Raw genomic sequence first — 19,365 nt, forward strand, 5'->3', positions numbered from 1 at the left:
AGTGAAGGGCTCCCCCATGTGGAGAAGTGATGTGATCCCATGAATCCTCACACTATATGCAGCACAACCCCTGCCCCAAGCTCTCATATACCAATGTATCTGCACTGCAGATCTCAAGGCCCAGAGGACAACTCCCAGTCAGTGGAAAAATGGAGAGTGTACCCCAGGGTGTAAGCCAACAAATTCACATATAAAACACTGGTACAGCTAGTTATTATTATTATTATTATTATTATTATTATTATTATTATTATTATTATTATTATTTGACATTTTAGGCAGGGGAACCTAAAACCTTGGGTAATACATTACAGATTCTCTCCTATTATTTTCTCCCCCTACCTTAGTGTGGTCTATGCAGATTTGAACACCTACCCAGTCGGATGTCCTTGGTGCCAAAGGGATAATTTCCCTTTGAAGTAAGCAGCCACGAAATTAGGAAGCTTCTTCTATAGGACACAGGTTTTGTTATTGGGCAACTTGCCCCTGTCACTTTGTGGGAAACAAACCAACCTACTGGAGAGCTGACCATTGCAGACCCTGCTGACTATGAGTGTGTATAATGAACCAGTAAGAAGTCTGGATTAGCTAATTGGTGAGGCTGATTTAAGCATAAATACGAGCTATGACACCCCCATGATATATTAGGCTGAGATCAGCTGCTCTGTCTTTAGTGGACCTACGACTATGAGAGACACGATAACTGTGCACTGACTGCCTTTCTTTTTGAGATTTGACATTGCACGGCTGTGACAAGCATCTCTGATAGAGCCCTTGTACACTTTGCACCTCAACGTGCGAAGGAGGAAGCAGCTGTAGTCATCTCTGAGGCATTACCCCTGGAGAGAGACTGATGGGAAAATACTCTGACTCCCAAAAGGTGGATTCTCTGACACTGGAGTTGGTGCTCATTTACACAGAAAGAGAGGTCTTAATGCAATGTTGCTAGCTCTACTCTTTGTTATTGTGCAGATGTACCAGTATTCTGGTGGTCCAACCCTGAAAAGGAACATTAAGCAATTGAGTGACTACTGAGGAGAAACACAATGAGGAAGACACATTCCTCCCAACCCCTACTAGTTTCTGCTCTTTGAGGAGTGTCTCCAACATATTACAAAACACTACCCAAAAGATCTGGAAGAATTGCACTGTTCAAACAAGGCCCCAGCATCTGCCCATGCTTCACTGTGAGCCCTCAGATATGGGAAAACCTGAGGTTTTGCAAACCCGGACTGAGATTGGCTGAAGTTGGACACAAACATAGAAATAACTGTGTTTTATGAATAACTAGGCTGGATACTGTTTATTCAATCAGCTTGAGAGAAACCCTGCAGCTCATGAATATTATTGCCCCTACTTTCCACAAAGCTGCTGGGCACATATCCTGTTATGTCTCTGAGGTTACCCCAATCTCTTCATTTGAGCATATCGTCAATATTGTTCTTGGCACTTTGGATTCCCTTGAGCTTGTAAGGTATATTGGTCATGTATGGTCTCTTCACTAAGTAGGCACCACCAATACAACAACCTCTATTATACAGCCCCATCCCATAATTCTCGGACAATGAACAGGCTGGGTTTTATTGTTAAAATGCTAATGTATTTATATATTATAAAGTTAAAGGTGGTCCCCTCAAATTATGCAGGGGAAATCACCACAAGACAGCATATATACTTTATATGGGCTTATTTACCCAGTTAAACCTAGCCTCCATGTGACAATCCCACTTCATATAATACACACATTTGATCACACTACAGAAATATCAATCATATTTTTAACAATTCTAATCCTAAATAATACCAGCCACCTCTAAGCAGCACTTAATTGTATGCCCATAATTCCGTTGATCAGCCATTATAAAAGTTGTTTCAGTTCACCTTTACATCAAATCAAGTACAGTCAATAATCAGTCAAACACATTGGGCCTCATTACGAGTCCGCCGACCCGGACTTAACGCCACCGGTAAAACCATACCGGGTAGTTTCCGTGACCATGCAATCACGACCCACGGACCCGGAAAAACCACCACCACAAACCGCCGCCGCGGAGTTCAGGGATCCGTAGAATGCGACGGCGGCGAAACCACCCAGTTACCGGCAACATGAAACACCATGGGCATCACGAGTACCACAGACATGGAAACACCACCACAAAAATGGCGGAAAAACCGTGGGCACGGAGGCAGTATCAACACCACCGCGAACATGACGTTAAACAGTACCAGGTGAGGTGAATCAGGCCACATGTGCCCCAAATGAGGCTAGCCGGACCCAGCAGGTCACTGGGAGGCTACAAAAGGGCCACACCCATGCCAACTCCAAACACAACAATGCAGGCAGCAGCAGCAGCAGCATTGGGTCTGGGACTATTGAACCTACAGGCAGCAGTGCACATGGTGGTAGCAATGGTGCAGAGGAGGAGGAGGCGGAGGAGGCGCAGGCCTCAGTTAGCAAACCCTGCACCCATGCCAAACCCAATTGCACAGCCGGCACGACCCCGCAGGCAGCCTGCAATACCCCACATCAGGGCCTCACCCTGGAACCTGACCCCAGGACAGATCCACACATTATACCGGCTGGACCGTCCAACAATCATGTACATCACCGCCATGATTGAGGACGACATCAGCAGCCACATTGCCATCTCGACCGCAATCCACCCCTCCTGAAGGTGGTGTCAGTACTGCATTTCCTAGGCACCGGAACTTATCAGCACACAGTTGGTGAGCTGCACGGGCTCTCACAACCCTGTTTTTCAAAAAAATTGGGACAGGTATTGGACGCTCTGCTGCGCCATGTGTTGGAACACATCGCCCTACCCCGTACACTTGCAGAGGTCATTGCAACCAAGTTGGCATTCCATGCCATTGCAGCCATGCCAAATTGCATAGGTGCATTAGACTGCACCCACATAGAGCTGACAGTACCACGTGCAATGGAGATGGTGTACCGCAACAGGAAACAGTACCACTCACTGAATGTACAGATGGTATGTGATGCCGGACTGCTGATTACACATTGCGGCGCACGTTTTCCGGGGTCAACACATGACTCAATGGTCCTGCGAATTCCACATTGCCACGCTACATGGAACGCTACACTGGAAAAAGCACATGGCTATTGGGTGAGTACAACTGCCAATGCAAAGGCCCTGTGGAAGTGTGTTGAGTGCCCAGGCCAATGTCCTGTGTAAGTGGACTGCTACAACTGCATATGCATCACCCGCTGGCCCATGTAATGGATGGTCAGCATAACCCAAACATCACATATCTACACATGACAGGTTGCCACAGTACACATCCTGCCTAAGGAGACATATGACCAAAGCTACCAACAGGCCATACAAGTTGATCCACTCAATCCAGCCACCCACACTTAGGTCCACCTCCCCCCCAAAGCACATGACGGCTGCACATGAGACATCCTGCAACAGCCAAATCATCACAGGCCATGGAATGACTCCCCCATGTGTGCTTGTCATTGCACAGTGCCTTACTTACCAACCACTATTGTGTATAAGGTCCACTTCATATGCACAGCAAGTAATAGTGCAAAGTCCAAATGCCACCATCTATAACAATTACCCATGGATGGTAATCACCCGCCCTTCCGACCACGGCTAGGCCCATATGGATGAATGTATGATGACACAATATTGCATTGCATCAGATCGTGAGATGAACCACAAACACTGACATGACCCACACAGTTACATCCCATGTAGGTGATGCTGGATATGCACTCACGCCATGGCTGATGACACCTGTACGGAGGCCAAGGAACAGGCATGAGGAGGCGTACAACAGGGCAAACGTCCGCACATGTGGCATGATTGAGAGGACATTTGGCCTACTGAAGGCCAGGTTCCGCTGCTTGAGCAGATCTGGAGGATCACTGCTCTACAACCCAGTGAAGACGGGTAAAATTGTGCTTGTGTGTGCCATGCTGCACAATCTGTGCTTGCGCAGGAACATTCCGCTGCCCCCAGACGCAGAAGATGAAGATGGGGATGGAGATGGTGATGGCGATGGGATGGGGTGGGCCGCACAACCTCCCAGGGGTGTGCAAGATGGCCAACAAGCACGGGATGCACTCATTCGCATTTACTTTTGAGAGACTGCACATTGACAGCAAAGCATGGATATGACGATGCCAGTGAATACATTATTTTTGTCTGCTAATGAAATGACAGATGTCCACTCATTATGGTAGTTTTCAAAGGTTTTGTGTTATCAATTAAACAGGGAAGAATGTACATTGGGTAGGGAAGCTGTACACCCATGCCCACCCACCACCCAAACCACCCAAACGTTCCCACCCCCAACCAGGCCCCTAACAACTAACCACCTAATGGGCAACCCCCACCACCCAAACGTTCCCAACCCTCCAACACCCATGGTGTCCCCAAATATCATGTTGACTGGCATCCCCACATGCCACTATTTGTGGGGGTACTTGTGCGCAGGTGTGTCCTTGCTGGCGGATCCAGTCAACCGACTTGAACGCCTCCGTGGGCTGCCAGTGGCAGAGCTGGATGGGGAGGTGCTGGCTGAGGTGACTGTCGGTGTAACTATGGGCAAGCATCCTTGAAACGCCTGCTGTGCTACCAACATTGACTCGGCAATGCTGGACTGCACACTGTTCTCTTCCCTGACATGGCGTGCCAGGGTGAGAATTGTGGCCGCAAATCGTCCAATCGACCTGGTGAGCCGACGCACCGACGTGGCATTGCTCTCCCGCTGCAGCCTGGCCTCCTCCCGCTACAGCCTGGCCTCCTCCCACTGCAGCCTGGCCTCCTCCCGCTGTTGCATGGCCTCCTCATGCTGAAGCCTGGCCTCCTCCAGCTGTCTTTCCACCAGCTGCGTCAGGGTGGCCTGTTGTTGCTCGATGTGCTGCAATCGTGTACAGAGCTCTGCCATGGATGGAGTTGGGGAGCGCATGGGGCTGTGCAGTTCTGGGGGTCTGAACTGTAGGCCATGGATGGGTGACAAGCCATCCATGTTGGCCCCCTCACCCTATTGTACTGCTTCGGCCTACATGGCCGGGACACTCCCATCACTTGATGCAGCCTCCTCAACTGTGCAGATGGGTTGCGAATCATCATCCGGGGCCAGGGTGGGTGGCTGCATGGGGATGGTGTCATCTGCTGGTGTGCCTGCTGCAGCCAGTGTGCCTGATGTTGCCGGTGTGCCTGCTGCAGCCGGTGTGCCTGATGTTCCGTGGTGCCTGGTTCTGCCGGTGCCTGTGTGCCAGAGCAGCTCGCATCATCCTCCTGGACATGAGTGCTGCGTTGTGCGCCTGCAGGTGGCCGCTGTGTAGCCTTTTGTCCGTCTTCACTGTCACTTGTCAAGACTGTGGGGATACAGAGGGCATGCGGTTAGTTGTGTGGTGTTACGTAATGTGTCCATCACATGCATCACACATCACAATCCATGTCCACTTGCAATTCAACACTTTTGACTATTGATACACACAGGTGTGTGTCTCTGCTTCCAGTCAGGCACGCACTGTGTGAATTTCGAGGGGTCGTGCTTTGGATATGTGATACTAGTCGTTTGGCCAGTCAGAGGGTCCATTGGGTCACTCCTGCCCTGTTTGGGGGAGGGGGGCATTGGGAGTGGGTCTATTGGGTCACTCCTGCCCTGTTTGGGGGGGCACTGGGAATGGGTCCATTGGGTCACTCCTGCCCTGTTTGGGAGGGTCATTGGGAGTTGGTCCATTGGGTCACTCCTGCCCTGTTTGGGGGGTGGCATTGGGAGTGGGTCCATTGGGTCACTCCCAATCACACGTATGGCTTTGTACTCTGTGCACTTACCAGCATCTGCAGGTGGGCTCACTCCTGCCTCTGCCTCTCCTATGCTGTGGATGCCTTCGAGGTGCATGACACTGCTGCAGCACTCCCCCCACGATTGCAGCTTTAGAGGGGATGCAGGGCCTCCACCAGTACCAGTGCTGTGTTGGCGGTGTGCTGTGATGAGGTTGTGCACCCAGAGCCTGAGGTCATCCCACATCTTGTGGCACTCCTTCACTGAGCGTGTGGTCATGCCAACCGCTGTGCACTTGCGTGCTGCCTCTGCCCACACCTCCTTGCGGCGTTGCTGAGAAGCGCGCCGCTGATCTGCACGAAAGAGCATTTCAGCATGCTCAACAATGTGCTCCACCAGTACTGTGAGCTCAGCCTCACTGAAGCGCTGCATTCTCTGTCTGCGTGCTGGTATCCTCCTGGATGCCATGATGGTGTTGGATGGTTTGTCAGTCTCAGGGAGGTGATCTGACCTGTGGTATCTGAGGATGGCACTGGATTGTGCTTTATATAATGGCCGCCTTTCTGTTTCCGTTTTTTTCCCCGTGGTCATGGTATTTCCGCTTCCGGTGATTCCGTGTCGGCGGGGGCGGACACGGTTCTAGCGCCGTTTCCTGTGACGCTAAGTTCGCACGTGTAGGTGTTTACGTGATGGCGGTGACTCCGTTTCCACCTCGGTGTGTTGCCCGCGACCCACATGCCGTAATCGGCCCTTCTTTACGCAACCTTGCAGTCGAGGAAGTGGAGTCACCGTCGACACGGAATCACTGTATTCCATACAAAGCGGACTCGTAATGAGGCCCATTTTGTTTTCTCCAGTTCAAAAGCAAGTAGTGGTAGCAAATAAAAGATACATATAAGAATAACATTTATATATGTATGTTTACATTAATCTCCCTATTGTGTAAATTTGGGGTCATGAGTTTCTTATATATGTGTTTACAATTTGAATGCAGGCAATACTAAATTGCATCAGAATTCTGCAGACGCAGATCTGAAAAACAATGCTATCCATTGACTATGGACAGGATGTCAGTCTACTCACCCAAGATAGGAACATGGTTTTGTGATCATACAAGGATGAGTACCCCCACTTCACTTCGAAAACTTACTCTGTGAGTGAGGAGATGGTATTTTTATGTTGTTGTTTTTTCTCCATGGGAATGGCATTAGGATGGCTAACTCTGCTTTACCCACCCATCCACTTATTTATATCTATGGCTTTCACAACTCACAGATTATCAAGCATTTCTTCATTAGGATTTGATGCAGAGACTTCGTACTACGGCCCGATGTGGATTATATCTGTGATAACACAAAATATACTTTTTAAAATATCACTTGTACCATGTTACATTGCCAGTGCTGGGAAGCGTTCCGTATTTTCACATGAAATGACATACAGAAAAAACATTTGTGATATATTTGCATAGAATATCACTTAGCTTCAAGTAGTATGAACAATGAACAATCCGCCTGTAAATCAGTCTATCAAACTAAAATATCCTATTCCCTTTCTATGAATAATATTTTGTCAACTCTGCACTGTTTTGTACATGTCGTCAAATCTCTCTAGACATTAAAAATAATGGTAAGCACAGTTGCATTTCACACAAAATATTCATATGTTTCTGTTTGGAATTGCTGCCCCCTAGTAGCCACCACCACCCCACTGTGTAGCACCTCAGGGTCTAAGCAATGATTATAGGTCTTTTTCTGATTACATTTGGCAAGTTTGCATACTCACTTAGAATATATCTTTTAAGGCACAGTCAGATAGAGCCCTCATGAGTTTTCAAAAGAACTCCCAGTCAGCATCTCCTCTGTCTCCATCAGGTTAAGTTTGTTCTGATTACCTCATGGATAAGGCCTTGCCATCCCCAGATAATGAATTCTAGAGTCTCACATTCCTATGTTGCTTTTAAAAATGCAAAATATATCCCAGCGTATGTAATGATTCTGTCACAGTTTTTAATTGGTCAAGTTCTTCCATCGGCTTAACAACAGTCTGATACTCCCAGAGAATTCCCCCCAATCTCCATTGGCTGTTCATATGTCTCAATAGGAAGAAGGTGTTGGCCGTTTTGCTCAGAGTAATATTGAATTAAAAATCAATATATCTAATTGCAGCAATATGGTGCATTAATGAAACACAGAGGTCTGCATTCCCCCAGCCTAGACACATATCTGAATATGCAGGATTAATTAGTGTGAACATTTTTCATAAAGTTAAATTATTTAAATTATAAAGTAATTTAGACTGCTTAAAATGAGAAGGGTCTCACAAATGCAACACACCCAGTCTCATGTTGTAAAACTCATAGCTGCAAACATCTAGGCCACATTTGTTTCTGTATGTAAAATGTAATCTTTTTTTAACATTCCCTTCATTTAACCTCTGGACAGGATCTCATGCTTCAGTAAAATGACTCATGTAAACAAACCTATATAATTGTTTAAGTAAATGATTGATTTCAATGAAATGACAGGCCTTCTTTGTTATTCTTTTTTTACATTTTTGTATTGATATGGTTAAATAATTCAGCCTTTCAATACAAGTTTCACAAAATGAATCTTATAAAATAAAATAAAATATTAGATCCAAACAATATTTGAATTCTTCTGTTACAACAAACTTTTTTTGTTATTTTTTTTATATGATAAAACATGAATAGTCTGTCTATTAGTCATAATAAGTAGAAGAATAACAATGAAAAACAAGGGGTGGAAAATCAAAAAATCATCAATAAGTCAAAACATTCCTTCTTCTAACTTAGGGTTATTTACCATTTCATCTGTCTCCTTTCACTTCACAACCACTCCCATTTAGGCAGGTCTCATAGGACAACAGATTATAGCACTTCAGATTTCAGGCTCTTTTTCATTGCAGTCTATTCCAACTTTAACTCCAGTATAAACTTTACAATTGCTGTTTGGAACATCAAATGTTTACTATGATATAGCCGCTGCCACAGAGATTCAGTTGTCAGTGTTCTGTAGTCCTTAAACTAGTGCCAAAAGTATCTAAATCGCAATATACCTAGTTCTGAGCATTGCATTCAGACAATAGATGTGGTAAGGTTTCTCGTTGTTATTGGCTGCAGAAAAATCTGCATATATTTTCATTGCTAGATAATTCCCGTCTTCTAGCCTGTATTTCTCTAGTTCTGCAGAGATTCAGCCGAAAACAAATATACATATATATCTATTTCGTGCTAGGGAATTTTATAATGTACCTTTCCATGGATCTCAATTTTTATCCACCAATAAATTGTCCTTAAAAGATTGGTAACTACTGCATGCTTTAATAGTGCACAGCCAATCATACTGCCATGATTTGATTTTAGTTCTTGTAGGGTTCTTAATCAACAATTTGTCTGTAATGTCGACTTGAGGCAACAACAAGGAAATCTGTGGTCTCCATTTTTTGGTCTCCAACTTTCCAGAAATAAATGATAAATAAGGAAGGTAGTCCTAGTTTGAACCTTATTATAGACATCAGTTCACTTTTAGGCAGCTTTAGTACCGTTTTCCAACAAAGTCCCTCTTGTTTAACCCATGCGTTTTCTGCCCTATGTGGCTTGGTCTCAAAGCCATATAAGATTGTAGGCACCATTTTCTTGTATATAATAGGTAATTAATGTCGAATAAGAGAATTTGCCATATTTTGCTTTCATCATTTGCGCTTGTGATGTTGGTGTTCTACAAGTGTCTCCCCATTCAGAACCCACTTCTGAGGTCTTTTGTTCTATGATTTACTTGAGTTATATTGTAGGATCTTGGTCTTTTGGGTATTCATCTCTAGATGGTTCTGGTTAGCATAGTCTCCTAGGGATGAGAGTATGTTTTGAAGGCCTCTGGGTATCTTACAGAGCAGGACAAGATCAACCATGAAGAATAACCACGCTACTCGTGAGCTGCCTAGTTTTGGAGGATCCAACACTATCAGTGTAAAGTTGTGTTTCACATCGGCTATAATGTTGAGGCCAGGATACACCCCTACTTGAGGCCTAGATTGGTTGGTATGGGGGCAGATACTTTCCCTTCTAGCGATGATCTGATTTGAATAGGGGTACTTGTATGCAATTGAGAAATTAAAGTAAGGATCATAGAAGGGCATCCAGCAACTCCTTGATATTGAGTCAAAAGCTGACTTGAAATCTATGCATGCCATGTATAGTGGTTGCTTTGTATGGATACATTGCATTTGAATAGCACTTATTACAATTACATTGATTGATGTTCTGAGTCCAACAATAAAACCTGTTTGTTGAGGATCTCTTAACTTATTTCTGTTCAGCCACAAATTTAGATCCCTGAGAATCAATCGAGCAAACAATTTGCCGGCAGCATCTACTAATGCAATGGGACAATAGTTACAAGCTTCCTGTCGATTAGCCTTTTTAAAGATGGGAATTATAGTTGATTTTTTCCAGGAAGGTGGAATAGTCGCTGTTTGAATGATCTGTGAACGGATTTTAAAGAGAATGTCCACCCATAGCTCAGAATTTAGTTTAAGGTGATAATTTGTCAGACCATCGGGCCCCAGAGCTCTCGAAGAGCTTAATTTGGAGATATAATAGCCAATATTTTCTCAGTCGAACTCTAATAACATTGTTTGACCAGGTGGGAAGTTAATTTGTACTGCTTCTTCTTCAATGGAAGCATAAAGATGGTGAAGTGGTCTTGCCAATCACTTTCTGAAACTGCATTAATCTGCAGTGGTACCTGTGTATTAAAGGTAGCCCGATGTAACAGATGTCATATCTCCCCTGAATTCTTACACGAGATGACCTGTAGTATTTCTTCACCGTCTTGCTGGTACATATGAGCCTTGTGCGCTTTTTGCCCATTTTGTGTTATTCTGCATTAGGCACACAAACTGACTGGCTTATTTGCAAGGCAAAGTTAAAACCTTACATACTAAGTGCAGTAAATAAGTTTGAACCTTGGCTATAAAAAAAGAACACACTTATGCCATCTCGTGAATTCAGATTGTAATCTCTGCTCACACTGCAAATCTAAAGTTGCTGATATTTTAATTTATTTTTTAAGATTCTCCTTGAAAGGTGCTTCCCAAAGGTGTGGACTAGTTTACTCTGGGTTGAGACCAGCACAATATAGCGGGGAAATCAATACAAGTGCTATTCATGCCAATACAAAAGAAACGCTGCTTTTCAACCTATTTACACTGTAAAATATTACATCAAATCCACCATGTTCTTTTAAACTTCGTACAATAATCTGTTTTTCAGATGTGGGAGTCTGGAGGTTTGTTTGGCCAAAACAATACTATTAAAATTTCAAGAACATTGAAAATGGAAGAACATATATCACAAGTTTTGTTCTAATTGGATGTTTGAGCCTGAAACCTACAAACCAACACATGAGGTTTTTTTCAAATTAATAGGAGGGAATTATTTCATGCCAACAGTCACTATGTTGACATAGATGACAATGCCAAAGACCGGATGATATTTTGGAACTGTGAGAAGACGATAAAGGCAGGAATTTTTTTTAACAACTGAATCTGCCTATCAAAACCAGTTAAGGTGTCCGAAAGACTCAGGGACTTTCAACCTAGGAGTCATTCAGGGTACCTTATTTTGGGTCCCCAAAGAAGAAAGTTTTTTAACAAAACAGACTTTATACACAAGACAGTATGTGCCCCTGAAGAATATCCTACATCTGTGTGCCTAATTGACAGAAACTTGTACTAGTCGGGATGCTATGAAGTATTAAGGTTAACATACATCAGCCGGAATTGGTTGCTGCAAATAGGATCATAGTGTGAACGAGACACACGCTGGACCTTAAAGATACTATAATACTAGGACCCACTTATATCGGTTTACTTGTGCTGATGTTTTTTAGACTTTGTAAAGAGTTTTCTCTTATATATGTTTTATGTGATATGATCATGTTTTATTGATTTTTTCTTATCAATATGTTCAATGGTATTTTGAAACCATATGATAGGATACCCAAATATATAGGCATGTTTATTATACTCAACTTCTTTTTGTAGACTAAATGGGAAAAGAAATAAAACATCATTCTTTTGTACAGCCGGTAAACTACATAATCGTGCCATTCAAAATACTTGACAACATCCTATATTTTGACTTTTATCATTTTAAAATAAATGTCTCTATGCATCCTTTTGCTAGTTTGATCATATTGCGGAACCACACAGGCCTCTTTGCTCTTTTAGAGATGGAGTTCAAATTGAATCTGTGGCTACCTATGTCTCCTGTTTTTACTTTTGATTGGTTAAAACTCAGTCTTTGGGTTTAATGTACCCAGGGGCCAATATGGTTCCTGGGATGGATTACATTGTGGTAAAATCTGCACCATGTGTCAGCTGATGTCTCTTAGATCCTTGTGTCACGCTAGGGGTGGTAAAGGTATGCCTCCTTATGCACCACTTGGTTAAAATGATGCTCTATTCTAATTCAGCCTAGAAAGCATATTAAATGTAGACCAAGAACACATAAAGCGGCTTCAGTGAGTTGAATCTATCAAATCCAGAGTTCCTGCAAAACAAATTCTGAGAGTCGTCATAAAGAGAAAATGGCATCAGCTTTGTGTCCACCAATGCGATCTAGCACAGATGTATGGTGATAAAGCCACAAAATGTGATATCTGTCATGTCTGATGCATTGATGGATTTTGATTGGTGGCACGCACAGAGACTTAATGGGTTTATGTCTAGTTAAAGTATTAAACAAGAAGTTTCATTTTCAATTAATCACAAGGATATGCTATTTTTGCTGGTCACTGACATCTGTATAATTTGCCACTGAGCGGATGTATGGGCAGGCATCTATGCTGTGCCATCCGACCATGATTTAATAACACAGCAATATTTATTGTTTGTGCATATTATTGAATGTTCTCTGCTAGCTTATCAAGTATTTGTGTATTTAAAACTGCAGCCTTTTGGCAGCTATACAAAAAGTACCCGACACACAAGCAATGCAGGCGGACATGTTGGAATGGAGCACAACACAGTCTAATAACAGTACCAAAATGTTACAAATGGTACAAACATCATAACCATAATAGATATTCAAAATAAGTATAGGCGGATTAACAAAAACTTAATTAATGACCATTAATGTGCATGTCCAAAATAAATAAACAAAAACATTTATTTTCATGTTAACAGACATGCAGGCCTAAACAAATGCAAATTAACATTGCGGATGGAATAATGAATATAGTCTGCATGTACATATATGGCATAGCTCCAAAAGAAACCAGTAAGATGGGCATTCATCATTCAAAGAGACTGTGAAACAAAAAGAAAATGCTAATAGCTGCCAAAGGACAATATGGAAGACATATAAGGCTGGAAAAGGTTCTGACGAACCACAGCAATGCAAGTAATAAAGTGAGAGAGCTGAAGCAGCAATTGAATAAAGGACAGTGCAGGTATGTCAATGTGAAGTACCTATATTCCTATCAACCAAAAACAATCATTCTCAGTTTTAAAAACACAAATACATAATAACCTAGCAGAGACCATTCAGAAATATGCACATGTAAGATAAAGTACAAGTGCCTGTAGCAACATATGGATTAAGTAACAGTGCAAAATGCAAGATAAGTTACTGATCCTAAAAACAGCCAAGATTAAAATAGCCAATACAAATTGGTAAATAGTAAAGGGCTCATCCTAATAACATCAAAGTAATAAAGTTATAAAGTGCACATGCGTAGAGGGCTGTGGAATCCATGAACATGAACTAAATGTGCCTCACTGGCCAGCCCGTAAGGTAGATAGCAGCCAAGTGCAGTAAAGCTGTTGTGAGTTCAAATTACTGGCCAAAGGCACCATAACATAAAATACACAACAGCAATAAAAACCCAAAATGGAAAAAAAAGGAAAGAAACCGATGGCCAGAGGCACATGGACATACCAACATCACAGCCTGTCCTCAAAATGGAAACTACAGTCAAATAACTCACAGCACTGAACAATGCAGACTGCCAATGGGGAAGGGAATAAACTTCAAAGAAATGGTTTGCAGTAACATCCACAAACCATAATTGGAGCCTAATTGAACAAGCCACAATGAACCCCAGGACTTCAAAGATACATCAGACAATAATCAGCTAAATGACTAAAATAATCGTCAGAGATGCAGGATAATAAAATAAAAGAAAAGGAAAAAGCAGCAGAGAAACCTAGCTAGATACAAAAAACAAAAAAGCAACAGATTGCAGAAAGAATAAGCAAAGGCACAAAGAGGTAAAAAAACAAACAGCACACTAGTCACACTCCAAGATAGGTGTAAAGCTCTTCATCAATGTTATGGCCACGGGGCACCTTACTGTACTGATCCAGTATGTACTTGGTTACAAGCTGGCCAAGTTTAAGAGTTCTGTCTCCACCTCTTGGATGAATGGTGACATGTGCAACACCAAAAAGAGTTAACAGTAGGAAATTGTAATGATATTCCTTCAAATGTTTCTCCATGGGATAAGATGGGTCTGAAGTTGTGAAGTATCCTAACCTTAAGTTTGCACGTAGTGCTGCCCACATACCATTTGTCACAAGGGCAGCAAACTATGTAAACCACAAAGGTGGTATAACATGTGTTGAACTCTATGATAGTGCAAGGAAAAGCAGTCACAGGGTGTTGAAATCATTTCAAAGAAATGGCATGGGCACAAACCTTGCATTTATGGCATTTCATAAAACCAATAGGAAGTGTAGCCAACCATGTACTCTGTGCTGATATTTTGAGAACAGGCAGTAGAAAGCTGGAAACCAATATATCCCTCAAGGAAGGTGCCCGTCTAAAAGTCAAGGTAGGCCTTAATGAAAGCAATGAAGATAAGTCCTTATCCAATGTTAGCACATGTCAAAGTCTCTGTATCAGTTTTCTAACATTCTGGGATGCACTACTATAGGTGAGAATATACCTAGGATCATTATTTTTTGCCTCTGTGTCAAGTCTGTTGTTATTGAGCACATTACCTCTTTTCAATGTTCTTGCCTGAACCTAGGCATTCTTAATCACACCTTTAGAATATCCCCACTTTAAAAAGGGTGAGGATATTTGGGAGCAACATTTGTCAAATGTAGTAATGTCGTAATAATTCCTCTGCTATTGCACAAACTCCCCATACGGAATACTGCGTTTGCATATAACCGGGTGGCTACTGGTGGCATTTAAAGGAAGACTCAAGCTAGTGGGATTTGCATACAACAATGTGTGTAAACCATCATCATGCAAAGAAAAAGCAACATCAAGATACACTTTCTCACAAGTGCTATGGCTCTCAGTGAAAGACAAATTACAACAATTGTGAAAACATTGTCTATGTAATGCCACCAGGCTACAATCGGGGTCGGAGGAAATGCTCAGAGACAATGTCAGACAAAACATTGGCGTACATGGGAGCAAACATACTGCCCATAGCAGTCGCTTGTACTTGATGAAAAATGCATTCTCAAATAAAAATACATTATTAGTGAGACAGAATGCCAACATCTCCAAAATCAAAGTACTGTGTGAAAACAAAGTCAGGCAGCGTGAATTCAGAAATGATTTACATGCAATTACCCCTATAGAATGATCAATAGAATTATACAAAGAAACCACATCCAGAGTAGCCAAAATCAAACCCTCTTTCAATGGCATCCCATTGATGTGATGTAAAAAACCATTGGTGTCCCGCAAAAATAAGGTAAAACAGAAACAAAGGAAATCAAAGTTTCATTAATGAAGCAGGACAGATTTTCCAACAAAGAGCCAGATAAAGTAACAATAGGCCTCCCAGGTGGTTGAATAAGACATGTATGGGCTTTGGGAAAACAATAAATAGTGGCAGCGGTGAAGAAAGGAGGGGTTAGAAATGTAGCCAAATCTTCATCAAGAATCCCCAACTAACACCATTTCCTAACCAATGCCACAAGATCAGATTGAATCTTGGCAAAGGGATTACTGTGCAATTGCAGGTAACATGCACAATCACGTAACTGTCTTAAAGCTTCAGCCACCTAGTCTGCACAGTCTTGCAATACAATATTGGAGCACTTGTCTGAGGGTTTAATGACAACATGAGTCATGAGAAGTAATTCTCGTAAGGACTCAGATTGGTACTGGTAAAGATTGTGACTATGTGAAGAATAAGTCATAGAAAGCCTCCATACAACCTCCCGTAGACCTAGGAGGGTTGAATTTAGACTTGCATTTAAGATGTGAGCTACCAGGCCAATGTGGATTGATATCAAACTTCTCAAGATTAATATTAGTAGGGTCAAAATGGAGTTCGGCCAGGCTAGCCAAGTCAGTTAGAGACGCATTATCAGAAATAAGTCAGTATGACCATGTTGAAGTATAGTTCTGGAAACCCTAGCTGGATTAGTAGCAAAACACTTTTTTAACTTGATTTTCCTGAAGAACTGATCAAAATCAAGATGTGTCTGTACATAATCAGAAGCAGCAATGGGACAAAAATTGACACCCAAATTAAGGTCAGTCTGCGATTTGGTGAGCTCATGTGATGAAAGATTAATAACTTGCATGGTATCAGCAGTTATGGCTGCTTCCCCATGATCCAGAGCGAGTTAGTCTGCTCTGAGAATCTGTGCTTTGATCGTTGCCCGCATTGGCCCATGGGCTCTGGGCTCTTCTTACAACCGGCAAGTTGCATCCTCTGCCTCTTGCGCCACCCCTGCTTTGTTTTTGAGATTTTCCATCTTGACGCAGGAGCCGCATCTCATCTAAAAAATTCAACCTGATGGTAGGTTCATCAGTTTCAGAGTTAGATACATCTGACTCAGAGGAAGTAGAAGCCACACCATTGGACTCTGCTGACTGTGTAGGAGGCTTTGAACTGTTGTAAAGAGCATCGAAACCTTTGCCAAATGTGTACACTCGCCCAGTCTCATAATAGTTTTTATCTCTGATGAATGCTCCATGTTTCCGCTGCTTAATGTCCTCCTCATAGGCAATCAGATTAGCATCAATCTTAGATCTGAATTTATTGCCATCTTCAGTGGATGGTATTTCCTTCAGCTGAATTTCTACTACTTCAAATGATTTCAAGGCAGCTGTGCGATCTAATTTAGCATATTTCACTAATATTGTGAGAAAACATGCAGAACGTGCATTGCTAGCTTGCCCCCATTCTTCCAGCATAACAGGATCTTGGTCCTCAAATGAAGGAGTAGTCATTATTCGCAAACCTCTTGGCACACGTTTGACATTGAGGTAGTTCTGGAGCTCATGTTCCTCCCACCACTTAGAAATCTCCCTCTTTTGATATTTCTCGATTTCACGCAAGAGTGACAATTCTTTACTGATTACTGTGTCTGTCGGTTTACTTGAACTGGTGGGAAGTACACCCGATAAAGCGTGCTGCTCATCCAAAGAGTCTGAGCCTGTAGCAGACAAGCTGCTTCCCGAGTCCCCTGCATGCTGCGTAAATTCAAAAATGGTGTGGAAAGCATGTATATGTATGAATACATATAACTATATATAATCAGGATAGTCCATGTGATCCCAAACACACATTCCACAATGCCACCTAGTATCCATTGCTAGAAGTTCACCTCCAGTTCTAAGACACATCAACAAGGCATTGTGGGTAAGCAAATGAGTCTAAATGCAAGTATTTTCCTGCAGGAAATGGTATTTTTCTTAGAGAGCAGTGCTACTTTACAGGTAGCTTAATCAACCCAAGACAAGACAACATGATTCCTGGTTTAACACTTATTAGGGATCATGAATGCAGTGTAGGCCTGACAGTGTTGTGGTTGTAGCATTACTTCATATATACAAAACACCAATAAAGTTATGGTGGGTTTAAAACAGTTTGGGAAAAAAAACCTTTCACCTGAAAGGTGCATAAGCACCAATGTCCTGCTGAAGTGGCTCAGAACTGGAGGTGAGCTTCCAGCGATGGCTACTAGGTGGCGTTGTGGAAGGTGTGACTTGACTCAAATGGACTGTCCTGCTTTCACATTTCAGGTGAACAGGTTTTTTTTTTCTAGATTTTTTAAACCAACCATAACTTTTAGTGTTTTGCATAAATGCCATAATGCTCCAACCACAGGGCTGCCAAGACTAGACTGCACTGATGATCCCTAAAAGGGAGAAACCAAGGGTGTAGTTGGCTTGACAGCCTTGCATAATGCCTGTCTTGGTTTTATTAAGCTATGTATAAAGTAGCATATATGTGTGTGTATATTATAGGGCAGCGGTTGCCGCACTATAGTTAAGTTGAGTATCGGGATACATAGGAAACCCTAAAACTGAATTGCTACTAACTTTTGACTCATATGACTGATTTGGCTGAAAATCAGCAAACAAAAATTGGCCACCTATTGGGACCAAAAGAAACATATTGGGGGAGCATGTACAGTGGACACGGCTGAAGGCCCTGGCCACTGGCCATAGTTGAAGGCCATGGCTAGTGGCCGTAAAAAAACAATGGCATAACAAAAGCCTTGAAATTCAATGGAAAAAACTTTAGTTAAGTTGAGCAGATTTAACGCAACAAAACCCTTGAGCAAATATTACAAGAGAAGGAATTCACAATGACATACCGAATGGCATTATGGGGGACATCAACGGGATCGCGTGGATTTAAGATGGTCATGGCTTCCCACAGCCGCCAAATTTCAAGTTTTTTGTTGCGTTAAATCTGCTCAATTTAACTTCGCCTTAACTATATGGTTGGTTAGCAATCAACTTTGGGGATCTATTCCACTGAGGGTTTGTGAGTGAGATCTGATAGGCAACTCGTGTCACTCTGTACCCTGTGAGGTGTAATTCACGCTGCTGCTTAAAGCTAATCCCCGAAAATTGTATGCTGTGCATGGAACCTCTGCATTATTGTTCTACCCTATGTGCGGTACCTTAGGAACCCAGCATTTCAGGGGGCTCAGAGTGAACACATTACTGGTCTCTCCTCTCATGCCACAGCAACCCAAAAAGAAAACATAGCTGGCAGAGAAAATAAATGCTGTTCCACCCTGCTGTGATGTCATGGCAGTTACTTATGAAATCCGTAATCTTCTGCCATCACGCCACAGTTGGAGGATACAGCAGTCTATACTCAACTAATTCTGCATTTGCTTCTCCTTTATTTCTGGAACTAAGTGACTTTGGAATGAAGGGCACATGCGTTGACAAGCTGTGTGCCGCCTGCCCTCGCACAGCGCCCCCCAGATAAACCGTTAAATGTCTTTACCTCAGTTGGAGGCGCTGCAGCCTTCCTCATGAACTGTGTGTCTCAGTCTAAGCTGATGTATGACAGCGTGATTTTGTTTATTTTTAGATGTCACGATCCGCTACCCCCAGTTCTACGGCCATTCGTACATGACCTTCGAGCCGCTGAAAAACTCCTATCAGTCATTTGAAATTACCATCGAGTTTCGGGTGAGTAACATGAGGGAGCGTCGCAAGCTCAGCAGTGACGGTAACAACCTTCCCTCCACAGGACACCGGATATGATCAGCGGCTTCCTGCTGTTCACCAGCAGCATGTCCTGTCATGTTCATCTGCTACCTGCCCTTCCTAACAGCTTGTCTCTC

General features: G+C 42.8%; 1 protein-coding gene across 2 annotated transcripts in view; it reads left to right on the forward strand.

The window, feature by feature from the left end:
- EGFLAM (EGF like, fibronectin type III and laminin G domains) overlaps positions 1 to 19,365 on the forward strand; it is a 674,079-nt gene that overhangs the window by 427,297 nt on the left and 227,417 nt on the right. For both annotated transcript variants that reach the window (XM_069627154.1, XM_069627153.1), the window contains exon 10: positions 19,110 to 19,210. In XM_069627154.1, coding sequence (XP_069483255.1) covers positions 19,110 to 19,210 — 101 coding nt within the window. The remainder of the gene's footprint in view (positions 1 to 19,109; positions 19,211 to 19,365) is intronic.

This window comes from Ambystoma mexicanum, chromosome 6p (genome assembly GCF_040938575.1).
Source record: "Ambystoma mexicanum isolate Mex_15411 chromosome 6p, UKY_AmexF1_1, whole genome shotgun sequence".
NCBI lineage: Eukaryota > Metazoa > Chordata > Amphibia > Caudata > Ambystomatidae > Ambystoma > Ambystoma mexicanum.